Below are 27,392 nucleotides of genomic sequence, written 5' to 3'. Positions count from 1 at the left end.
AAAACTCCTTGTTGCGCCTCCTTTATTTGAGTAGTAAGGTTATTATGAATCATTATATTCATAGATTTTACTCGAATGGGTTCTCTGTCCTTCCTGCTCAAGGCATCGGCTACCACATTTGCCTTCCCCGGGTGGTAACGAATCTCAAAGTCGTAATCATTCAACAATTCAATCCACCTACGCTGCCTCATATTCAGTTGTTTCTGATTAAATATGTGTTGAAGACTTTTGTGGTCGGTATATATAATACTTTTGACCCATATAAGTAGTGCCTCCAAGTCGTTAATGCAAAAACAACCGCGCCTAATTCCAAATCATGCGTCGTATAATTTTGTTCGTGAATCTTCAATTGTCTAGACGCATAAGCAATCACCTTCGTTCGTTGCATTAATACACAACCGAGACCTTGCTTTGATGCGTCACAATAAATCACAAAATCATCATTCCCTTCAGGCAATGACAATATAGGTGCCGTAGTTAGCTTTTTCTTCAATAACTGAAACGCTTTCTCTTGTTCATCATTCCATTCAAATTTCTTCCCTTTATGCGTTAATGCAGTCAAGGGTTTTGCTATTCTGGAAAAGTCTTGGATGAACCTTCTGTAGTAACCAGCTGATCCTAAAAACTGGCGTATGTGTTTCGGAGTTTTCGGGGTTTCCCACTTTTCAACAGTTTCTATCTTTGCCGGATCCACCTTAATACCTTCTTTGTTCACTATGTGACCGAGGAATTGAACTTCTTCCAACCAAAATGCACACTTTGAAAACTTAGCGTACAATTCTTCCTTCCTCAATACTTCTAACACCTTTCTCAAATGTTCACCGTGTTCTTGGTCATTCTTTGAGTAAATAAGTATGTCATCAATGAAAACAATGACAAACTTGTCAAGGTAGGGTCCACACACTCGGTTCATAAGGTCCATGAACACAGCTGGTGCATTAGTTAAACCAAACGGCATGACCATAAACTCGTAATGACCGTAACGTGTTCTGAAAGCAGTCTTTGGAATATCATCTTCTTTCACCCGCATTTGATGATACCCGGAACATAAGTCAATCTTTGAATAAACAGACGAGCCTTGTAGTTGATCAAATAAGTCGTCGATTCTCGGTAGTGGGTAGCGGTTCTTGATGGTAAGTTTGTTCAACTCTCGGTAGTCGATACACAACCTGAATGTACCATCTTTCTTCTTGACAAACAAAACAGGAGCTCCCCACGGTGATGTGCTTGGTCGAATAAAACCACGCTCTAAAAGTTCTTGTAATTGGCTTTGCAGTTCTTTCATCTCGCTGGGTGCGAGTCTGTAAGGAGCACGAGCTATTGGTGCAGCTCCTGGTACAAGATCTATTTGAAATTCAACGGATCGATGTGGGGGTAATCCCGGTAATTCTTTCGGAAATACATCGGGAAATTCTTTTGCGACGGGAACATCATTGATGCTCTTTTCTTCAGTTTGTACTTTCTCGACGTGTGCTAGAACAGCATAGCAACCTCTTCTTATTAGTTTTTGTGCCTTCAAATTACTAATAAGATGTAGCTTCCTGTTGCCCTTTTCTCCGTACACCATTAAGGGTTTTCCTTTTTCTCGTATAATGCGAATTGCATTTTTGTAACAAACGATCTCTGCTTTCACTTCTTTCAACCAGTCCATACCGATTATCACATCAAAACTCCCTAACTCTACTGGTATCAAATCAATCTTAAATGTTTCGCTAACCAGTTTAATTTCTCGATTCCGACATATATTATCTGCTGAAATTAATTTACCATTTGCTAATTCGAGTAAAAATTTACTATCCAAAGGCGTCAATGGACAACTTAATTTAGCACAAAAATCTCTACTCATATAGCCTCTATCCGCACCCGAATCAAATAAAACGTAAGCAGATTTATTGTCAATAAGAAACGTACCCGTAACAAGCTCCGGGTCTTCCTGTGCCTCTGCCGCATTAATATTGAAAACTCTTCCGCGGCCTTGTCCATTCGTGTTCTCCTGGTTCGGGCAATTTCTAATAATGTGGCCCGGTTTTCCACATTTATAACAAACTACATTGGCATAACTTGCTCCGACACTACTTGCTCCGCCATTACTCGTTCCGACACCATTTGTTCCTTTCGTTCTATTAACCCCTGGTCCGTAGACCTCACACTTCGCCGCGCTATGACCATTTCTTTTACACTTGTTGCAAAATTTGGTGCAGAACCCCGAGTGATACTTTTCACACCTTTGGCATAGCTGCTTCTGATTGTTGTTGTTGTTGCGGTTATTATTGTTGTTGGGATGATTGTTGTAGTTGCTGTTGTTGTTCTTGTTGTTGGGCCGTTTGTTGTAGTTGCGATTGATGTTGCGATTGTTGGGATAATTGTTGCGATTATTGTTGTAATTGCTGTTGTTGTTGTATTGGTGATTCTTATCACCGTTTTCCTTCCACTTTCTTTTGACTTGCTTCACATTGGCCTCTTCAGCAGTCTGTTCTTTAATTCTTTCTTCAATCTGGTTCACTAGTTTGTGAGCCATTCTACATGCCTGTTGTATGGAGGCAGGCTCGTGTGAACTTATATCTTCTTGGATTCTTTCCGGTAATCCTTTCACAAACGCGTCGATCTTCTCTTCCTCATCTTCGAATGCTCCCGGACATAATAGGCACAATTCTGTGAATCGTCTTTCGTAGGTGGTAATATCAAATCCTTGGGTTCGTAACCCTCTAAGTTCTGTCTTGAGCTTATTGACCTCGGTTCTGGGACGGTATTTCTCATTCATCAAGTGCTTGAATGCTGACCACGGTAGTGCGTACGCATCGTCTTGTCCCACTTGCTCTAGATAGGTATTCCACCATGTTAACGCAGAACCTGTGAAGGTATGCGTAGCGTACTTCACTTTGTCCTCTTCAGTACACTTACTTATGGCAAACACCGATTCGACCTTCTCGGTCCACCGTTTCAATCCGATCGGTCCTTCGGTTCCATCAAATTCCAAAGGTTTGCAGGCAGTGAATTCTTTGTAGGTGCATCCTACACGATTTCCTGTACTGCTAGATCCAAGGTTATTGTTGGTATGTAGCGCAGCCTGTACTGCGGCTATGTTTGAAGCTAGAAAAGTACGGAATTCCTCTTCATTCATATTCACGGTGTGTCGAGTAGTCAGTGCCATTTCCTTCAAAATAGTCAAATGGAACAAGTTAATCATACAGAATATTAAGAGTAGTTAATAGTATTTCGTAGCATAATATGAACTCATTTATAAAAGCTTTTTCTTCATATTAGCGTTTTATAAGTTTAAATTCGGGTAGTACCTACCCATTAAGTTCATACTTAGTAGCTAATATACAATTCAACTACTACAATTCTATATGAAAAACTGATTATAATAATATTTCACGTTCAAACTTTTACACAATATTTTACAAACTTACAATACCGCTTATTTTACATATAGCATGAAATATAGCACACAATAAATTTGATACAAGATGGTTGTGAAGATAATTCTAGCTAGTACACAAGTCGTTCAGCAAAGGCAATAAAGACACGTAATTCATACGTCCAGAAACAAGTCATGCATTCTGGTTTTACTAGGATTACTTCCCATCCTTGGTCTTGTGAAACATAACCGTTATGGCCGTTGATAAGACAGCGTGTTGTAACGTCGTCAAAGGGACGAGGGTTACGTAATGTCCAACAGTCCCGTAACAATCTAAAAACCTCATTTCTTACCCCAATTACCGACTCCGTCACTTGTGGGAACGTTTTGTTTAATAGTTGTAGCCCGATGTTCATGTTCTCACTTTGGTGAGAAGCGAACATTACTAATCCGTAAGCATAACATGCTTCTTTATGTTGCATGTTAGCCGCTTTTTCTAAATCACGAAGTCCAATATTCGGATATATTGAGTCAAAATAATTTCTTAACCCATTGCGTAAAATAGCATTTGGGTTCCCCGCAATATATGCGTCAAAGTAAACACATCGTAACTTATGGATTTCGTAATGTGATATCCCCCATCTTTCGAACGAAAGCCTTTTATAAACCAAGGCATTCTTGGAACGTTCTTCGAATGTCTTACAAACTGATCTAGCCTTAAATAGTTGTGCCGAAGAATTCTGACCGACTCTAGACAAGATTTCATCAATCATGTCTCCGGGTAGGTCTCTTAAAATATTGGGTTGTCTATCCATTTTGTGTTTTTATACTGTAAAATAGACAAGAGTTAGATTCATAAAAAAAATACTTATTAATACAAGCAATTTTTACATATATCATAAAGCATAAGCACACTATATTACATATATTACACCACACGAATACAACTATCTTATTCCGACTCGTTTGTTTCTTCTTCTTCGATTTTGGTTCGTTTTGCCAAGTTTCTAGGGATATATGATGTTCCCCTAATACGAGCCGTCGTTTTTCACATTGGTTTAGAAAAACCTGGTGGTTTAGAGGTTCCCGGGTCATTGTTACAACTTAAGGACTTCGGGGGTTGACGATACATATAAAGTTCATCGGGGTTGGAATTAGATTTCTCTATTTTTATGCCCTTTCCCTTATTATTTTCTTTTGCCTTTTTAAATTCAGTTGGGGTAATTTCTAAAACATCATCGGAATTCTCGTCGGAATCCGATTCATCAGAGAATTGGTAATCCTCCCAATATTTTTCTTCCTTGGCGGAAACACCATTGACCATAATTAACCTTGGTCGGTTGGTTGAGGATTTTCTTTTACTTAACCGTTTTATTATTTCCCCCACCGGTTCTATTACTTCATCCGGTTCCGATTCTTCTTCCGGTTCCGACTCTTCTTCCGGTTCCTCTTCGGGAACTTGTGAATCAGTCCACGAATCATTCCAATTTATATTTGACTCTTCATTATTATTAGGTGAGTCAATGGGACTTGTTCTAGAGGTAGACATCTATCACATAATATCAAACGCGTTAAGAGATTAATATATCACATAATATTCACATGTTAAAAATATAAAGTTTCCAACAAAATTTGTTAAGCAATCATTTTTCAAGTAAACACGGTCGAAGTCCAGACTCACTAATGCATCCTAACAAACTCGATAAGACACACTAATGCAAAATTCTGGTTCTCTAAGACCAACGCTCTGATACCAACTGAAATGTCCCGTTCTTATTGATTAAAAACGTTCCATATTAATTGATTTCGTTGCGAGGTTTTGACCTCTATATGAGACGTTTTTCAAAGACTGCATTCATTTTTAAAACAAACCATAACCTTTATTTCATAGATAAAGGTTTTAAAAAGCTTTACGTAGATTATCAAATAATGATAATCTAAAATATCCTGTTTACACACGACCATTACATAATGGTTTACAATACAAATATGTTACAACAAAATAAGTTTCTTGAATGCAGTTTTTACACAATATCATACAAGCATGGACTCCAAATCTCGTCCTTATTTAAGTATACGACAGCGGAAGCTCTTAATAATCACCTGAGAATAAACATGCTTAAAACGTCAACAAAAATGTTGGTGAGTTATAGGTTTAACCTATATATATCAAATCATAATAATAGACCACAAGATTTCATATTTCAATACACATCCCATACATAGAGATAAAAATCATTCATATGGTGAACACCTGGTAACCGACATTAACAAGATGCATATATAAGAATATCCCCATCATTCCGGGACACCCTTCGGATATGATATAAATTTCGAAGTACTAAAGCATCCGGTACTTTGGATGGGGTTTGTTAGGCCCAATAGATCTATCTTTAGGATTCGCGTCAATTAGGGTGTCTGTTCCCTAATTCTTAGATTACCAGACTTAATAAAAAGGGGCATATTCGATTTCGATAATTCAACCATAGAATGTAGTTTCACGTACTTGTGTCTATTTTGTAAATCATTTATAAAACCTGCATGTATTCTCATCCCAAAAATATTAGATTTTAAAAGTGGGACTATAACTCACTTTCACAGATTTTTACTTCGTTGGGAAGTAATAAGTAACATCACCATCAGCCCGTAGTATGATATTGTCCGCTTTGGACACAAGCCGATCACCGACGGGCTACCCGCGCACGAGTACAACCCCGGATCGCACTTCTACCTCACGGATTTGCTTCTCGGGTAAACACCCTCAAAACGCGTCATACTAGAAGAGGTATCCACACCCTTATAAGGAGTGCTTTGTTTTCCTCTCCCACCAATGTGGGACGAGTCTGTTACAACTCTCCCCCTTCGGGACACTGCGTCCCCGCAGTGCACATCGATGCGGGCCCCAGCTCTGATACCATAAGTAACATCACCATCAGCCCGTAGTATGATATTGTCCGCTTTGGACACAAGCCGATCACCGACGGGCTACCCGTGCACGAGTACAACCCCAGATCGCACTTCTACCTCACGGATTTGCTTCTCGGGTAAACACCCTCAAAACGCGTCATACTAGAAGAGGTATCCACACCCTTATAAGGAGTGCTTTGTTTTCCTCTCCCACCGATGTGGGACGAGTCTGTTACATAAGACTTGGCCACTGGTTGATTCACGAACCTATAACAATATATACATATATATCAAAGTATGTTCAAAATATATTTACAACACTTTTAATATATTTTGATGTTTTAAGTTTATTAAGTCAGCTGTCCTCGTTAGTAACCTACAACTAGTTGTCCACAGTTAGATGTACAGAAATAAATCGATAAATATTATCTTGAATCAATCCACGACCCAGTGTATACGTATCTCAGTATTGATCACAACTCAAACTATATATATTTTGGAATCAACCTCAACCCTGTATAGCTAACTCCAACATTCACATATAGAGTGTCTATGGTTGTTCCGAAATATATATAGATGTGTCGACATGATAGGTCGAAACATTGTATACGTGTCTATGGTATCTCAAGATTACATAATATACAATACAAGTTGATTAAGTTATGGTTAGAATAGATTTGTTACCAATTTTCACGTAGCTAAAATGAGAAAAATTATCCAATCTTGTTTTACCCATAACTTCTTCATTTTAAATCCTTTTTGAGTGAATCAAATTGCTATGGTTTCATATTGAACTCTATTTTATGAATCTAAACAGAAAAAGTATAGGTTTATAGTCGGAAAAATAAGTTACAAGTCGTTTTTGTAAAGGTAGTCATTTCAGTCGAAAGAACGACGTCTAGATGACCATTTTAGAAAACATACTTCCACTTTGAGTTTAACCATAATTTTTGGATATAGTTTCATGTTCATAATAAAAATCATTTTCTCAGAATAACAACTTTTAAATCAAAGTTTATCATAGTTTTTAATTAACTAACCCAAAACAGCCCGCGGTGTTACTACGACGGCGTAAATCCGGTTTTACGGTGTTTTTCGTGTTTCCAGGTTTTAAATCATTAAGTTAGCATATCATATAGATATAGAACATGTGTTTAGTTGATTTTAAAAGTCAAGTTAGAAGGATTAACTTTTGTTTGCGAACAAGTTTAGAATTAATTAAACTATGTTCTAGTGATTACAAGTTTAAACCTTCGAATAAGATAGCTTTATATGTATGAATCGAATGATGTTATGAACATCATTACTACCTTAAGTTCCTTGGATAAACCTACTGGAAAAGAGAAAAATGGATCTAGCTTCAATGGATCCTTGGATGGCTCGAAGTTCTTGAAGCAGAATCATGACACGAAAACAAGTTCAAGTAAGATCATCACTTGAAATAAGATTGTTATAGTTATAGACATTGAACCAAAGTTTGAATATGATTATTACCTTGTATTAGAATGATAACCTACTGTAAGAAACAAAGATTTCTTGAGGTTGGATGATCACCTTACAAGATTGGAAGTGAGCTAGCAAACTTGAAAGTATTCTTGATTTTATGAAACTAGAACTTTTGGAATTTATGAAGAACACTTAGAACTTGAAGATAGAACTTGAGAGAGATCAATTAGATGAAGAAAATTGAAGAATGAAAGTGTTTGTAGGTGTTTTTGGTCGTTGGTGTATGGATTAGATATAAAGGATATGTAATTTTGTTTTCATGTAAATAAGTCATGAATGATTACTCATATTTTTGTAATTTTATGAGATATTTCATGCTAGTTGCCAAATGATGGTTCCCACATGTGTTAGGTGACTCACATGGGCTTCTAAGAGCTGATCATTGGAGTGTATATACCAATAGTACATACATCTAAAAGCTGTGTATTGTACGAGTACGAATACGGGTGCATACGAGTAGAATTGTTGATGAAACTGAACGAGGATGTAATTGTAAGCATTTTTGTTAAGTAGAAGTATTTTGATAAGTGTATTGAAGTCTTTCAAAAGTGTATAAATACATATTAAAACACTACATGTATATACATTTTAACTGAGTCGTTAAGTCATCGTTAGTCGTTACATGTAAGTGTTGTTTTGAAACCTTTAGGTTAACGATCTTGTTAAATGTTGTTAACCCAATGTTTATAATATCAAATGAGATTTTAAATTATTATATTATCATGATATTATGATATATTAATATATCTTAATATGATATATATACATTTAAATGTCGTTACAACGATAATCGTTACATATATGTCTCGTTTCGAAATCCTTAAGTTAGTAGTCTTGTTTATATGTATATAACTCATTGTTAATATACTTATGGAGATACTTACTTATCATAATCTCATGTTAACCATATGTATATCTATATATATATATATATATATATATATATATATCGTCATGTCGTTTTTACAAGTTTTAACGTTCGTGAATCACCGGTCAACTTAGGTGGTCAATTGTCTATATGAAACATATTTCAATTAATCAAGTCTTAACAAGTTTGATTACTTAACATGTTGGAAACATTTAATCATGTAAATATCAATCTCAATTAATATATATAAACATGGAAAAGTTCGGATCACTACAATCACGGTCAAATCTGTAGATCAAAGTATCAAAGCTTCAATTGATCATGTATTTGTTAATGCAATTAGACCCAAATCTTCGATTGTTGATCAGATTCGAGTTGCGAATTGAGATTTAGGGAGAAGAAGGATTCTCGTTGGGTAGAATTGTTAAGCTGAAGAAACTCTAATAACAAATATTAATCGAGAAGAAAATTAAAGGGATAATGGTTAACCCGTGTTTTTTTTAATTATTAGAGGGGTATTTTAGGGATGCGTGTATTTAAAATTGATTTATTACCTAATACTAGTCAAAGACCAGCGAATTCGCGGGTTTTATTTAAAAAATGATTAATAAATTATCTCAATAAATAAAAAGTGTGTGTAGATTCAAATGGTGTACATGAAATAACGTGAAAGGATGTTCACATAAAAACAAAAGGTTGTTGAGTTTACGTATACATAATGATAATATAAATAAAAATTCTGTAGAGAAATAAAAAATTATTTATACAAGTATAGAATCTCATTGGTGATTAAAGAAACTTAATCGCTTTTGGTAGTTGTGAAGTGTAAGCAATGCCAAAGATCTTTGTCTTATCTTTAGTAAATCCAGCATCTTCTTCAAGATATCAATGCGTAATTCATCTGCCTGTAAAAGTATACACATACAACCAGATGACATACATGAGACACTCAGCCAGCAAACTCTAGGGGATTGCTTAATTCTAATTGAATCGATCAAACAAATTCGCTAGAATGAGGAAGTTAAAAAAGGTCGCGAGAGTAAGATATTTAAGGGATTTGACTCAATTATAACGTAATTGACGGATATTGATTGTTCACTTTCAAATTTAAAAACCATATGCCCATAATTATTTCCTGTATAAGGGTTTGAAGTTTTTTAGAAAAATCTGTTTCCTAAAATAATTGGCTAATTAAATAGGGGTAGTGCGGTAATGTGTAATTAAAATGAAATTTGTATTAGGTAATATTTATTTGATATTTTAATCTAAGGGTTGCAATTAATTTTAATTTATTTGATTAAATGAATGGTCATGATCTCCTTATTGAAAACAATATTACTTATTTTAGCTTTTCTTTTAATAAGAAGAGAGATTTTTAGGTAATGATTAATGGTCGTTGGATTAAGGGGTATTGTAATGTAATTTTTTAATTTAACGGTGATTAAGAGGGGTTTTGAAAACATTTATTACCTAATAAAGACTCTCTTTTAATGTATAGCATGATGATATGATATGATATGATATGATATGATATGAGCTATGATAGGATATGATATGATATGATAGGATATACTCTTTTAATGTATAGTATGATAGGATACGATAGGATATGATATTTTTATTTGAGTAGTGATATATACACAATCAATTTTTACAAATACACAACTAAATATATTTTACAGTGTTATACTGTATAACACTGTAAAGCATGTTTAGTTGTGTATTTGTAAAAATAGGTTGCTTATATATCTAACACCCTTTTTGTTTATAAAAATGACTTTCAGAAAACACACGTGCATACGTGTCAGTGGCTTGTAGCAGCAACTCATTTCTTCCAGTTCTCATTTCTTCATTTAAAAACCCTCGAAAAGCCCTGTTTCATATTTTGCTAACGGAAGGAAGCTATGGCACCGGCCTGTGGTATTTCGCCGGTGGAAGAATTGCATACGATAACAAGCATTTCTATGAAAATCGAAGCTCAAACTAAAGAAGGCGATACATTTTGTTTAGTTAGTTCAAGGTAATATTATTTCCTACTTTTACTCTAGAGTTTAATTTTAATTTAATTTTATTTATTTTCGGTGATTGTGTATCCAATCGCAATGACATATTTAATTTCTAGGTAAGTTGTAATTGAGTGCAGAGGCTTGCTGTAAAAATATTAGGGGTTTAGTGAGAAATGGTGCGATATGCGTATGAATTTTGGGTCTATGTACTTAATTTAGGGTTTAATTGATGGTCGGTTTTTCAAGTAGATAGTATATAAAGTGGACCTGCTTAAGGTTATTATCTACAAATTGAATGAATTTTGTGTGGAATGTAATTGGTTCAAATGAGAATTAGGGTTTCGTGTTATCTAAAATTGAAACATGCAGTGATCTGAATTCCAAGTATGTGCTAAGTTGATTACTGGTATATTATATTATATTTAGGGATTGTTAGACGAATTCAAGATGATTTACGGCCCTAAACAAATTTTGGATTTACGGAGATACGTTTATATGGTTGTGCAGTTGTGCATGACACATTAGTGTGATCATAAGTTATCTAAACGCATATGAAGCAGGAAACGAGAATTGTATTGTGATATTGAAAATCCGCTAAAGCGAAACGAGCATGAAACATGAATGTTTTGTGTAGATCAGTAAGTATGAATATCCTTAGTTATGACGTTCAATCTATTCTTGAGTGAATTGCAGGAAGGTCTCTAGCCTGATGGTTACCGTTCATGTTTTGTGTTTTACCTAAAACTATGTATTATCAGGACGCACCATCATAGAATGTCAATACGTTGTGATTCGTGACGAATAGGTGAATCATAATCTGCTTCATATGTTTATTGTTTAGAAATGTGCTTATAGATATACACAAATAGATTTTACGTGTCTGATTGACATGTTAAGTGTACCTGCCCTTACAAACCATGACTTGTGTTTCACACCAGTGCCTTATGTACATACCTGGATACAATTAGCAGTGCGAATTTATACAGAAGTAGTTGGCGTAAAATGATACTATCCCGCTAGGATGTATGACGTAGGGAGAAAACCAAAACAGAAACAGAAACCAATGGATTTTTAGTTATCACTTACATGGTGCCGGTGTTGCAAAAGTAAAGTTGGCCGTCTCGGCCGACTAATCGTATTGGTGATTAGTCCATCCCGTTTCACCAAAAAATGTCGAAAAATTCGGTCAACGCTAAAAAGTTGGGGCAAAGTCGGTTTGACTCGGTTAAAGTCAAGGTTGGTCAGATTTAGGTCAAAATTGTAATATTTTCTAAAATTAGATTGTGTGCCTTATATATAAATGTTTGAAATATTTATGATTGATATATTCATGCGCGGCGCGAGTGCTGGCGCGTGTGTTTAATATATTTATTACTAAAAGTCAAAGTTAGTCAACGACTGAACGTCCGATTAGTCCCCGACTCAACCGACTAGTCGTTCCAAGGTCCCAATCGACTTACCTCCGTCTCACAACTTTTACAACCTTGCATGGTGCATTCCTAGGTCCCAATCGACTCGTCTCCGTCTCATGACTTTTACAACCTTGAATGGTGCACTTTGCAGCTAATCTAGATCTACAATTATAATTAATTCACGTATATATTTCTGTAGTGGCATATATACATATCAAATTGCAGTTATCGTGGATAAACTTTCTGTATTAAAGTTTGAACCATCATTCATTCTTGGCGATGTATAAACACACTTACCCCTGATATTTAAAACATTCACAACTACACTTGCCTATACTTTTAGGTCCAAACTGTAGGAATATGTAGACTTATCTTTTTGCCTTTTTTGTAAGGAAAATGTTAAGTTTAAAAGTCTTTTTTTGTAAATTTATAATGAAGCAGTATGTTCGAATATGATTATATATATGTCTTTGTTGATTGCTATAACTTTAATTTATTGCTCTTAGGGCTACGTGTCGTAGAGATGCCAGTATGCCCACTTAATCCGGTTAAATTTGTATATTTAATGGACAATAGATATATATGAAACCTTAATGTAAAGTATGTCTGTCCAATTATCAGCATATAGATAGAGCCATGATCCTTCAGAGTTAATATAGTAGCTTAGAGACGCCACTTAATTTCAAGCAGTTTGCCAGTTTCCATCATTGTTTTATGTATTTAGTATGCTAATAATGTATCTTTGCAAGATGTCAAATAACTTATCTGTGGTAATCTATATTTACTACTGATCTTTTAGAAGTGAAGGCCGAATTACAAGAAATTTATAATTTTGCCAACCTTAATTTCTGTATAGTTTATAGCCTAGCATTTGGCAGTTAGATCGTGTATATCACGCCTATCTATTGAAGTTGGTACAACATTTCTTTAAGGTGCTTTTTTCTTTTACCCATCATTTGAATATTTAGTTTCTTTGACTTTATATTTGACAGATGGTGGGAAAATTGGATTGCTTATGTTACTCATCATAAGACAGTTAGCACAAATGATGGATCATCTTCAGATTATAAGAATTTAGGCAGCTCAAGTGCACCAAATAGGCCATCAAGCATCGATAATTCTAATTTAATCTATGATGGGAGTTCAAATATGGGTATTGAGCTCCATGATACATTACAGGAACACACAGATTATATATTGGTCCCCGAAGCAACATGGGACCAGTTTTGCGCATGGTTAGTTTGAACTTGCTCTAAATTTATATGTTCTATTCCGTTATATATTTACAAATTTTGTTTTACTTGACTTAATGGAAAGTGTCTCTTCATAATAAAAACGCGTGTTAATAACAAAATCAGCTATCAAAGACATAACGATGCAACTACATCCTTTTATATAGCCCTACATGATACATCGTTATCATACATTGATAAAACGCTGCTCTTGATATCAAGCAATGAGTTAGGGAGGCTGTATATATAAGAAATGACACTAGAGGCGCGTAGGGTTGCTGTTGCATCTTGTTTTCACCAGCTAGGACACGAGACCTGAGAATTTCATCTGAGTTGGCAAGATGGGTGGGTTGAGTAACGTGTCAAAATGGGTGTTGGGTCAGTTCTTACTGGTCGAAACGGGTCTGTTTAGTTTGATCGATGTACAAATACTTTCTTGATTTTTTTTTATTTTTTCATTTTAATAATGTGTTTTAAAGATTTTAGCCAATTTTCTACTTGTTTGATTTCTCAATTCATATGACCAGTTCTCCCTTTAGATCAAGTTTTGATTTTTGTTGTCTGATATAAGGCACGACCCTGATTAATCAACCGAAAAGTAAATGGGTCACAATTGCTTGCTCTAAGTTTCATGCTTATAGTGATTCTTGAGGTGCAGGTATGGAGGGGGGCCTAAATTGGCACGAAAAGTGATAAGCTGTGGTGAAGCGCAATCTGAATTAACTGTAGAAGTATATCCTCTACGCCTTAGACTACACCTGATGCCAAACAACAACCAGTGTTCGATAAGAATTAGCAAGAAGGTATATCTGTAGCTCACTATATTATATTTTATTGTTGTACTTAACATTTTAAGACCCGAACTCTTTTGAGCAGGAAACAATTGGAGGCCTACATAAAAAGGCTTGTGAGATATTTCAGCTTAATAAGGAGCAAGTAAGTTTTCAATGTATATCATCAAATTTGAATAAGCATATCTTGACTACTGTATATGTTATAAATAGTTCATGATTTGTTTCCTTTTTTGCTCCATTAGGTAAGCATTTGGGACTACTACAGTCTTCGAAAACATGCTGTGATGAATGACTTGGATAAGATGCTTGATGATTATAACATACAAATGGATCAGGATGTGAGTAACTTCATGTGTGTCAATTTCCTTTTGCATTAAAGATTATACCAATGATTTCAACAATATACATAATACATATGTGTATACTTTATTGCTGAATGTCAGAATCACGTTCTCTTTTAACAATGCCTTCATACTATGGGTCATAAGGGGCTAGATTATTAAAATAGATAGTTTCGAATTTTACCCTCCCTTTTTTTATAATATGGTCACTCTTCCATATATAATCTTCCCCATATAGACAATTTTTTGGTTCATGATTTTGTTATCGTCTAGTTTGTAAAAACAACTACAAAGTGCTACTTTGAATACATGTAATGTGGAGAGAAATAAAATCAAACACTTAACCCCATATTACTTGGTTTTTCTTGTTAATTAAGTTCAAAGAACATATTAATGCCAGGGGTGGCAATTTTGACCCATTTACTCATGAATGGGTTAATGTTTTATCCACCAGTGGTCTAATGGGTATTATTAGAAATTAAAATAATGAACATAAAAGGAAACAGTCAAATGGGTTAATGAATCATTCTTATTCTAAATTTTTTAAAATTATTTATAACATATATTTCTTCAAAAGATATAAATATTTTTGGACCCAACATTTTGACTGTTAACCGCCCCTATCCTTTGCACTCCATCAATCATCATGCTATCTGTTTGACTTATCTGCCAGATTTTACTTAATGTTTTAATATATTCTATATCTATATCTGTATGTGTAAATTCTGAATGCAGATCATGGTGGAAGTCATTGACAATGGTGGTGCTTGTACAAGTAATCTTCATGAAAATGGCTTTGATAAAAAAGAGCCAATGGCACCTGTAGATCCGTCCAAGTCAAACTATTCAACTGCTATCGGTTCCTCTACAAGCAAGGTTTTGGCTATGAACAACAATTCAGAGTTTCAGAGTTTGTCTTCTTCAATCAAAGAATCAGAAGATAAGACACCGCTGACCGTTGGTGTTAGTACACGGGGATCTTCTGTTGGTCTAACTGGATTGTTGAATTTTGGGAACACTTGTTTTATGAACAGTGCTATACAATGTCTTGTTCATACACCAGAATTTGCAAGATATTTCAGAGAAGATTATCATCAAGAGATCAACTGGCATAACCCTCTAGGGATGGTGGTAAGTATAGGTGGCAATTATTACCCATTTATATTAGAGTAGGTTGATCAGGGTTGCACTTTAGAGATTTCATGTCAAACGGGTACACCTGGCAATCGGATCGGGTTGGGTGTGGGTTAAATTGTTTGATTCATTCAAAAAAATACTACCTGCGTACTAAATTGGTTTTTTTTTTATTTGTTTATTTATTCAAGATTATCAGTATTTTGTAAAGATAAGAGTTGTAAATGCAGTTAACGCGTGTTGCTAGGAAGATTTTTATAAAATCCTTACAAATGTGTTGGCGGGCCAAACACCAAACTCGTTTTGACTTATTACGTATGTAGGGTGAGCTTGCTCTAGCATTTGGGGAGTTATTGAGGAAGTTATGGGCCCCAGGACGGACTCCGTTTGCCCCTCGCCAATTTAAAGCAAAGCTTGCTCGTTTTGCACCACAATTTAGTGGATACAATCAGCACGATTCTCAGGTTTGTTTTGACCCTTAAAACTTCCTTGAAATTAATATAATTTTTTAAATGAAAAATATTGTTTTTATTTACTTTAGGAACTTTTGGCATTTTTGCTTGATGGACTTCATGAAGATCTGAACCGCGTCAAACACAAACCTTACATTAAGTCCAAAGATGCTGATGGTCGACCTGATGAACAAGTTGCTGATGAGTACTGGGCAAATCACATTGCGCGCAACGATTCAATAATTGTTGATGTCTGCCAAGTAAGTTTTTTTCCGTCTTTAAAAACTGTTTTACAAGTATATTATTATTTCTTATAATAATTTAAAGCATTAACTGAATAAGTCTTAGGAGCTTGTGTAATCGTAAGCAGTTCATTGACTGTCAGTTTTGTTGTTTATGTCCGGTAGTTAGGACCTAGTATTTTTATTTAATCTTTTGACTAACAGGGTCAATATAAGTCAACTTTGGTTTGCCCAGTATGCGAGAAGATTTCTGTAACATTTGACCCGTTCATGTATCTCTCTTTGCCGCTTCAATCAACTACCACTCGTAGTATGACAGCGACGGTTTTTAGTTGTGATGGAAGTAGCGTGCCGACTACCTGCACGGTAACTGTACCAAAACAGGGACGTTTAAGGGACTTGATTCAAGCACTTAGCAATGCATGTGGTTTAAAGCACAATGAAAAAGTATTTATAGTTGAGGTAAACATTTTATTCAGTCATTGGTTGTTAAATATAAGAGTAAATGAGTGAGTTGATTTGCTTACTGACTTGCTAATTGATTTTTTTTTTTTGTTTACAGATAAAGAACCATTTGATTCATCAGTTTTTAGAAGATCCTCTAATGTCATTATCATCTATAAAAGACGATGATCATCTTAGTGCTTATAAGATCCCCAAATCTATGAAAAACATTAAATTTCTTCAGTTGATACACCGTCGAGAAGAACTGTAAGTTTACATTACCACTCAAAAGTCAAAAGTAGAATCTATTCGTTTTAATGTGAACTCTGAAGAAAGCATATTTAGGATAGTTCCCAATACTGTTTATTAGATTAGGATACAAGAAAGAAGTTGTGTGTGATTGTTTCAAAGTTTACATCTTATGTTTTTGAGGTGACAAAATGGGTCCAAATGGGTAATTTTCGATACAAGCTGGTCTTATTGAGTTGATCAGAAAGATTTATTGAGTTTGATCTATAACGTATATAGTGTCAAGTTACATATATGATCGTAACAAGATAATTGTAACAATAGTATCATTTCAATAGTGTAACCTCTTAAGTAAAGTGATTTAGAAGGATTTTTGTTTTAACTAGAATTGACCCATTATTATGAAAATGGGTCAAAATCGCCACGTTTATCCTTTGTCCACCCATAATCTTATTGTTTAATAGTTTTACTCCAGTGTGTTCCATTGTTTGATGAGTTTTATATAATTAAATTTATTTTTCAGCATGTATCTTACCTACATATGTGCTTGTTAGTATATATTTGGAATCTGTCTCATCATTTTATTTTTATTTTTTGTTTTTAAGGGAGACCGGAAATGCACGAGGCACAACCGGATGGAAACCGTACGGAACCCCACTTGTTTTCCCCGTATCTTCAGATGCAACTATAACAAGAGGCGATCTTCAACTCATAGTTAACACAATGCTCTCCCCAATGTTAAGATCCGAACCAGACCAACCTGATAGCGACACATCATCAGTAGATGATTCAACTTGTAAAGAAAATAATGACAATGATATGGAGACTGAACCTTTAAAACTTCCTCTAAAATTGGTTGATGGAAACAATGCATGTATTGATCTTTCGGTTGGAGAAGAAAGAACTGTAAGGTTACCTTCAACATTGATGTCCGTACTGCTTTTTATCGATTGGTCACCGAAACTGTTGAGAAAATACGATACACAATACCTAGAAAAGTTGCCAGAAGTTCACAAATATGGTCCCTCAAAGAAAATGCGCTTAGAACCTTTATCTTTGTACGCATGCTTAGAAGCTTTCTTACGTGAGGAGCCATTGGTACCTGAAGACATGTGGTAAGCATCTGTTTAATTCTGCTATCTAATTATATTTTAATTATATTATATATTTTTATATTTTGTTTATTATTTGTCATTGGTGCAGGTACTGTCCTCAATGTAAAGAGCGAAGGCAGGCAAGTAAAAAGTTAGATCTTTGGAGGCTTCCTGAAGTGCTTGTGATACACTTAAAAAGATTTTCATATAGCAGATCAATGAAGCATAAGCTAGAAACATTTGTCAACTTCCCTATTCGTGATTTTGACGTGACAGATTACGTTGCAAACAAAAACAACACTAACCGTCAAGTATATCAACTTTATGCCTTAACCAATCATTTTGGCAGCATGGGAAGTGGCCACTACACTGCACATATTAAGGTCAGCTCATAAACCCTACAATTTTTTATTTTTGGAAAGCTGGGTTGGGAATCACTGACGGGAATAGAAACCACCCACCCGATCATTTTCCACGCGCACACGCGTTTCTGGGCGGAAACTCGAGCCGCATAACAGGGACCCCTGATCCATCAATCCATAAGGGCATGTGGATCAGTTGGAATTCTTGTGTACGGGACAGTTAAACCTCCCTCACGGACTTTTTTACGGAGCCAGGGATCGAACCCTGACCTCCAACCGTGCACCATTGGGCCACAAAGGCGGTTTTTAAACCCTACAATTTTAATGTGCTTTTAGTTCTTGTTTTCACCCATATGTTTTATTTTCTAAATATAACCCGACTTAATGTGTTAAGTTAAATCTTATAGCTTAATACATTTGGCTCGTTGGAGATACAGCATCATCCAATCGATATTGTCATCTCTAGTTCAATGGTTTGTTCTTGTTGGTATTTATTGTGATTAATTTTGGTTGTCTCATGCAGCTTGTGGATGAAAACCGTTGGTATAACTTTGATGACAGTCACATATCGGCGATTAACGAGGATGAAGTGAAGACAAATGCTGCTTATGTGTTATTTTATAGGAGGGTGAGAACTGAAGATGAGGCTGCCAATAATGGACCTCAATCTTTTGCAGGTCCGAACTCAACTTTGTACAAGTAACCTTAGTACATTCATATACATTGATCACAAAAGGAAATATGTGCTATTACATTCAACAAATACTAGGGTTCTTGGTGCTTTGGTAGTCTTGAATGATTTCAGAGTCTAATCTTTTAATCCATCTATCATGTACTTAGTTTATATGGTCCAACTCTAATGGGTCATGGTTTTAAGTCAAAGCAATGCTAACTGGGCCATGTGTGGTAGGAAGTTCGAGTCAAAGCAAAAGTAACTAAATAATCAACGTAAGATAAGTGTTTGCAAAGGTGCAGATCGGTAGAGATACTCAGTCTATGTTGTTTCTATGAAAGCTCATCGAATTCACCATGTAAGAGTTGAATGCCTCTCAAATACCTTAACCTAGTGGCGGAGTATCTTGGAACACGTAGGGGCACCCGCCCCATCTGAATTTTACAAAAATAAAATAAAAAAGATTACTAAAAAAAGTGTTTATTAGTGTTTACCCTTTATTAGATTTGGGCAACCGCTCTATCTGTAGTTGGGTTCAAGTTCTGTCTGTGCCTTAACTGAATACTCCTTATGTGCCGGGAATGGGATTAACTTCGTAGTGGCAAAAGGTGTAAATTCATGACATGAATGAGGCTCGAACCTGCACTCAGATTCGTAAAGAGCTTCCACTCAGCGACTGACTCCTAAGGCAACAAGTACTATTCGCGCCGAAACACGTTGGGTGTCATTATTTAGGGTTCTTTTCAAATGTACGTTTTTATGGCTTAGCTTAAAATATGGATTTTTATAAAATGTCAATTTTACAAATAAACTGAAACTTGATGGAGCTGCGATTTTTTGAGAAGGGTCAAAAGTCGAAACAACCTTTTTCTGAAAAAGTTCTTATATTAGCTAGAATCTTTTTGAGTGAATAACAAATTTTTGGATTGCAATATAAAGAGCAACTTCTTTTCTCAAATCTATTTTCGATAATCATATATTCATATATGGTTTTATATAAATATATGTTATTATATTTATATTTATATTTATATTTATATGGTTCTCATAAAAGAAAATGAAAATTACTAGAAAAATGTGGACATTACTCCGAATAAAACTGATGTGTGGCCAAAATTACAAATGTGATCTACTGATCTAGTATTGACTTGCGGTCACAACTTCTTCTTTACGACAATTTCAATAAAGTTTTTTGATTATGTTATTTTTGATTTTTTTCTTATTATGTATCATTACCAATTACCAATTATTATATTATTATTATTGGAAAATTCGTGTTTGAAAAATTTATTTATTTTCAAATAATAACAATTTTATTAAACAAAACTGTTAAACGGATCGGAGTAGATTTTATTAAATATAGATTCTCGTAAAGATATTACGTCATTATCTTATGATGGTTAACATTATTAAACAACATACTTTAAACTTGTTATATTGATATCTACCATATTCAAGTGGTCCTAAAATTTGAATACAATTTTAATCACACGACAGTTGGGCGATGCTTACCAAACAAATATTATCAAATTCATTCATATTCATGTTTATACATTATTATTACATTTCTTTTATCTATTTTGCTTTTTAAAAAAAAAAAAAAACTAAGAGCTAATATTGAACAAACAATAGTACATAACTAACCATTAGCTTATAGATGATTTTTCCATTATTTAGGTGTTGTTTGTTTTTCTGTCTGCAGATCTTATTATGTCTTATGTCTTCGTGCTCGCAGACGTTTTTACTGCAGACAGTTTGTTTTTCTGAAGACATAAAATAAAATAATGTGTTATTATGTCTGCAGCCTCGCAAACTTAGAAATATGCTTCTAAGTGCTGCAGACAGAATTAAGTTATTTTGCAGACATAAAAACAAACAGTCTTCACAATTTAGCATACAGACCTTTAGACCGCATCTTCTTTACAGACATGGGCCGCAGATATTCAGACCAAAACATCTTAAAAAACAAACAGCACCTAAGACAAAAGTGACAATTAAATATGGATGATTTAATAGGTTACCAACTAGTTAAAAAAGGGTAAGAGTTGCTCACTGCTTTTTCTTACGCTACCTCGTGAAGGTAAATTGCCTTTCCATACTATTTTTTGGTTAAAAACTACTAAGAAGATATTATCAAATACTTATTGTTTAGAACATTACTACACTCACAATATTTGTCTTTCTTATATCTCCATTATAATTATAATTGTAGTTACAATATAATGCTTAATGAAAATTCATTTAATTAGATTTCATTGTTATGTTGAATTTCCCTATTTTAGAGTTTGGAGGTTAACATATATGGGCAATTGGAATTTAGCACATAAGTTTATTATTGATAAGATAATAATTTTAATTTATAAAATAAAAATAAAATTAACAGTTGAACTTTTAATCTTTACCATAATCTCCACCACATATCCTATACGACTACTATATATGTTTTTCCTAAAAATCAACTCCAAATTACAAATACTAACCACTCATTTATAATAATTTATCAAGCCAAAGTCAACCACTCCATAGTATGTAGTCTATATCTATATCTATTTCCTTAAAAGACCAAATGCTTGTGGAAAATCATCATTTTTTATTTACCATTATGCCCTTTCCATCATGCCCTTAATATCATGATAGATTTAACATGTAAAGTGGGAGAGAGAGATGTATGTGAACAAGAAAACACCCATCATGAATATACTCTCAAACCTTCATATATTGTTGATTATAAGCTCTTTAAATGTGATTAATTCACAAATAATTCAAGACTCATGCACAAGTTCAATTCTTCAGAATCTTAATGCTCAAATCTTTTTTGATACATCTACACTTATTTGCTCCAATGTTTGGTCCTCTGAAGGCTTCATTTTGAGAGTAAGTCATCATTCATAACCATGGTTTTTAATGTTAATAATTTTAACTTGTATAAAACTTTATACGTTTTCTTACTAGCTTTGTACACCTCGAAATTTCTTATTGTCTATCTTCTAAGTTTTGAAGATGTTTTCATAACTTGCACACATATAATAGAAAATTTCAAAGTCAGAAACATATAATAGTAAAATTTGTAAAGTTATACACTTTACACCATAAACATACTTTAAATGAAACATGTGTTGGCTACTTGTTGATATATATTATTTATTATTATTATTGAAAAGCAAACTTATACACCCATTACACGAATATTTACAATAATTCACGAAATATGTTCACGACAAGACTTGAACCATCAATCTTGGTTTAAATGGCACCACTATACCCTCAACCTCTTGGTTGAAACTAATTTTCTTATATTTTTAAAGAGTTACATTTACGTGTATGGCAAATAACTCTAATTTTGCATTCTAAAGAGTTCTATTTTGTTATATGCACACGTGTATTAGTATATATTTTTTTTGGGTAAAAGGTTTCCCCGGCGAGCTTTTATTAAAGATAATAAAAGAATAAGAAAATTACATCACAAAAGAAGCACGAGTGTTACAAGCATGCCTTCTAACCTCACTAAAACCAACCTCTACAAAACACCAGACATTTGGACACAGAAAGAAAAAAAATAACAACCAGGGGACCTACGCCTAACCAATGTTCCATGCCATCTTTAATTCATTTACTTGCCTTGATTCTTTAAATCGAACCGACATAAGCTTCAACCGAACCGTAGCATATATTTCCCTGAAGAGAGCATCAGTAGACCTTTTACGACCTTTAAACATTCGATTATTTCGCTCTTGCCAAACAAAATAAACCGTAGCTGCAAACAAAAGTTTAGTCACCACCATATTCGCACTCTTCTTCAACCGAAACGTGTATTAGTATATATGTATTCAAAAGAGTTTTTGTGATTTTATTAATGATTATCTGAACATAACCATAACCACTCTAAGAAAAAGCAAGCATATAAATTAAATATGAATAAAGTTTAGTTAAAGCTATTAATTAAAACAATTAAAATCTCATAATTAAAACTATCGTGCTACTTAGAAAAAAGAAATTTATAACGTTTAGTTAATAGTATTAATTCAAAGGAAAGTAGATAAAGATATGTTTGTGCATTTGATTTTGATAGTTTATTCAAAACACAGAGTAAATAATGTTGATAATGAAAAGACGAAAATACACCGAGTACTGTTCATGAGATTTTGTGTTTGAGATCATAAACGGGAAATGATAATTTATAAAAAATAATAATTGAAGTAGAAATTTATGTACTCATAAGTCATAATCAGAATACCAAGTTAAATGTCTCCCCAGCAATCAAATTTTTAACTTGCAGAAAATTAACGTAACATATGTTTGTGGTTTGTGGAGTATATAACTTGTATATTACTCCGATTTTAGTGTTTTATTATTAAGTTCTTAAGTTATTAATTTCTATATTCTTGTAACAGACCTCACAAGCAGGGCCAAGTTTATGGAGCTTTGTTTTATCAGCACCCAACACCAATTCATACGTGGCAATCGGGTTTTCGCCAAATGGCGGCATGGTTGGGTCCACTGCCGTCGTCGGTTGGGTGGCAAATGACGGTTCTGCCACCATGAAAAAGTATTTTCTTGGTGGAAAAACACCAAGTCAAGTAGTGGTTGATCAAGGAAACCTACAAATAATGAATAGTACATCTTCAATTATTTCATTATCGTCTCGAATATATTTAGCATTTCAATTAGTCATTAATCAACCAAGCCAACAGCTAGTGTTCGCAGTCGGTAGTAACAATAACCAGGCCCCTGCACCGCCAAGCTTCAGATTAACAGTACATAGAAATCAAATCTCGGTAGCGTTTAATTATGCTTCAGGTTAGACACTTTCTTATATCTGGTTCATATTCATTCATTATGTTATGCATTTGAGTGCATAATCTAATACAATACGTCGTCGTATGCTAACTACTACATCAATAAATAAGTTATTTTTTTGGTGGGGCTAGATGAGCAGTTTTGTTTTTGCTGAATTGTGAAGTTATTACAAAGAAATAATGATAGAATTGACCAACAATAGTTTTAGTATCACAATCATCATAAACATAAATCATGCCAATGTTGAAATAAGTTTTGTGATCATCATCACAACTAACGACTGATCAATGTTGATTTTTGTTAATGATTATGATGTTTAGCTTCAAAATCATAAAGACTAACTTGTATGAAATTCATTGGATTCTAATGTATATATTCCACATATATCAAGCCGAACAAGTCTCTCTTAAATAATATTAATAATAACTATGATAATTTGTATGTCCAAAAAATTAGTCATATTTAATACTCCATAGTATTTATATTTGTTCCAAATTAAGTGTTTACTTGAAAAAAAAACTACTCGTACTAAATATCGTTGAAGTATCCAATTTACCCTTATTTATTACTTTGATTCATTTGTCTTAAATAAATTTAGTTAAACTGAATTTATAAATAAGGGTAAAATTGACATTTATCGAACATTTTATAACTCAAAAAAATTACTAGATGATACTTTTTTGGAAACGAAGGACGTATTAATTATAACTATTAATTATTTATTTTCATATATAATTGTTGAGTGTAGTGTAATAACAATACTAAATACCAATGATATTAAACGGCTCCATTTTTTTAATTTGTTTAGTCTTATGAAAAGATGGCTCGTCAAACTAACTTGTATTTTGGTTGAGTTGTTGGTTGAATGGTTGTTGAATGAAACATTAGTCTTATTAATTGTCCCTACATAATTGAAAGCTTGAAATGGACTATCTGATTCATGATTTACGTTTGTAAGAGTATGAGTAGTGAAATGAGTTTTGGATAGTATCTTTAGAACATTGTTTCGCAGAGCACTCTGAAAAAGTGAGAGGTTCCTCTAAATTTATATGCATACATCTCTTTCTATCAGTTTTCAATGTGGTACTATTTTGCATTTCTTTAACCGATTATCTCCAACAGTATTTGACTACTGTACTTAATAAGAACTGGTCAATCAAAACACATTTAGATCTTCGGATCTTTCTATTAATTTAATTCTTGTTTCTGTAAAAGAAAAATAATAATAATAATTAGTCGTAGTTGATAAGTTTCCTTATTTTCGTGATGTTACATTTTCGTGATGTTACAGGTCAAGGTAGCCAGGTAAGCACTTCGTATTCGAGTTTAAAGAGAGTTCACGGGATTTTGAATGCAGTAGGGTGGGGCGTCTTACTCCCAATCGGTGCTATGATTGCTCGTTACTTGAAGCATATAGGCTCCTACTGGCTTTACGCACATTCAAGCATCCAATTATCAGGCTTTACTATTGGATTGGCGGGCATTGTATCAGGACTTATCTTAAATGATCGTATTGACATCAATGTGGCCAAGCACAAAATCATTGGCCTAATCGTCATTACTCTTGGTTGTTTACAGGTTTGTTTATTGTTTGTGTAATTAGCCTCTCATATTTTATGATACTCTTTGTTGTTCATTGTTTTTACAAACTAGTTCTGTTTTTATTCTCTATCTATTTTGTTACGCAGATTATTGCCATTTTGATCAGGCCAAGTAAGGATTCGAAGGTGCGAAAACTTTGGAATTGGTATCATCACAACGTAGGACGAGTTTTGATCGTATTGGCAGCTTTTAACGTTTTCTATGGCGTCCATTTGGCACATGCGGGAAGTGAATGGAATGTTACTTATGGAGTGTTTCTTGGAATCATTGTTACTATTGCTCTAAGTTTAGAGTTAAGGTTGTTAACACAGGAAGATTAAAGCACCCTTTTCCTTGTTATATATTGTGAAATTGTGGGAAAAAATATATATTATATATACTTGTTACAATATTTATTTTTAAAAGTTTATAATGAATGAATCTTGGTTATAACTTGTAAGGTAGGATTCCTTGAGGTTATATGTCTGATATGCCCGAATCGGACGGTTTATTTATGCGGTGTCGTTAGGTCGCAAAACGTCAATTCAGGATATCAACAGAAGAAATTGATTGTTTAATTTATATATGCTGGGCCTAAATCTATTATTCCTTTCTATGGGTTAGCAAGGGCAAATATGACCTAGGGTCGTTCCTTGAGCGGTCGAATTTGAAACGGAGCTTAATCAGATAATTTAGTAATTAAGATTGAGTTTGTACACAATTTAGTATCCAAGACTAGTGGCCAGGTACACCTTGTGTGGAGAGGCAGGATTCTTTTGGTCCCAATAAATTGGTGACTGTTCGAAAAATCCAATAACCAAGTCCAACCGGTTTATTCAAGACACCACTTTATCCGAAATATCAAATTTATGTAAAGGCAATAGTTGGGTTGATTTGATTTATAATTGTAATTAAAATATTAAAGTAATATAATTAAAGTAAGCTAAGGATAGAGAAGACGTGGTTCACCATGATTTAAGATAACGTAGTGTCGGGATGATTATGAGACACTCATTGGATAGATATACCTCAGTGTGAACACTAAATTCCCTACTATGCGGTTTCCCGATTAGCATGTCACGAGGAACTAGGCTTTAAAGATTCTGATCGGATGAACTATGCTCAACTCCCGGCGCTTTATCCGGTTTAAGGATATAAGTGGCCCATATTGGATGCAATGCATACCTTGGGCGCACGAATAAAGTAGCATAGCCATATACATATAATATCCAACCTTTCTTAACACCTTAGTGTATTACCTAAATGGGTGGTTATGGTTGTGTTTCGAATTCCTTTCTGTCAATGGTTTGGTAAAATCTGAGGGTTTGTAGACAAATTAGAACCTCTGATGGTTCTCAGTCATCCTTAAAGATTTATAAGCTTAGTTTGTATTGTAGTGCGTTAAATTCCCATTTATGATTTAAACCAGCCCTTACTTAAATCTACCCAATAAATCCCTTAGTTATCCACCATGTACTAGACTTATAGTGGTTCCATAGCTTCTAACCTTGACCGTGCTCAAGTGGTCCTATAGTACATCAACACTGTACTCTACTGTAGCAACAGTATTTCCTGGAGTCTTATACTCTTGACCAATGTCTTGATCTGGTCCTACGGTAATTTCCCATGTACTTTATAGTATTTTCGATGGGTTCATACCTTGACCAATGTAGAAACACAGATAATTAATTACCTTATAATTGTCGACTTTATAAAAGGTTTTAATCACGTTTATTGGTTGAAGGACGATAATAACGAGGTTTAATATCATAGACAGAAAGCGAGTACGAAACGATAATCATCCCTAAATAACATTATTAAATCATGGCAAACAATCAAGCAATTACTCACACATCATGGCAACAAGCATTTCTAATATTAATAAATCACAAACATCGAACAAGAATATTATAATGAATTAATAAAAGAAAGGATAG

At 34.1% G+C, this 27,392-nt stretch overlaps 2 protein-coding genes across 2 annotated transcripts; both read left to right on the top strand.

The window, feature by feature from the left end:
• The first annotated feature begins 10,545 nt into the window (after positions 1-10,545).
• On the top strand, positions 10,546-19,291 carry LOC139882958 (ubiquitin carboxyl-terminal hydrolase 5-like). The gene is made up of 13 exons (XM_071867207.1): positions 10,546-10,662; positions 13,053-13,295; positions 13,951-14,095; positions 14,169-14,228; positions 14,329-14,424; positions 15,163-15,558; positions 15,885-16,025; positions 16,103-16,273; positions 16,460-16,717; positions 16,818-16,966; positions 17,554-18,063; positions 18,152-18,425; positions 18,928-19,291. The coding sequence occupies exons 1-13, from the start codon at positions 10,547-10,549 to the stop codon at positions 19,105-19,107; spliced, it is 2,739 nt and encodes a 912-aa protein (XP_071723308.1). The 5' UTR covers position 10,546; the 3' UTR covers positions 19,108-19,291.
• A 2,391-nt stretch (positions 19,292-21,682) lies between these two features.
• Positions 21,683-25,914, top strand: LOC139882948 (cytochrome b561 and DOMON domain-containing protein At3g07570-like). The gene is made up of 4 exons (XM_071867197.1): positions 21,683-21,951; positions 23,469-23,874; positions 25,166-25,452; positions 25,563-25,914. Exons 1-4 carry the CDS (start codon positions 21,742-21,744, stop codon positions 25,794-25,796), a joined length of 1,137 nt encoding a protein of 378 aa, XP_071723298.1. The 5' UTR covers positions 21,683-21,741; the 3' UTR covers positions 25,797-25,914.
• Positions 25,915-27,392: the final 1,478 nt, after the last annotated feature.

The sequence above is a fragment of the Rutidosis leptorrhynchoides genome, chromosome 1, assembly GCF_046630445.1.
Source record: "Rutidosis leptorrhynchoides isolate AG116_Rl617_1_P2 chromosome 1, CSIRO_AGI_Rlap_v1, whole genome shotgun sequence".
Classification (NCBI taxonomy): domain Eukaryota; kingdom Viridiplantae; phylum Streptophyta; class Magnoliopsida; order Asterales; family Asteraceae; genus Rutidosis; species Rutidosis leptorrhynchoides.
Note: the sequence above shows the minus strand (reverse complement) of the source record. Positions and strands in the feature narration are given on the sequence as shown.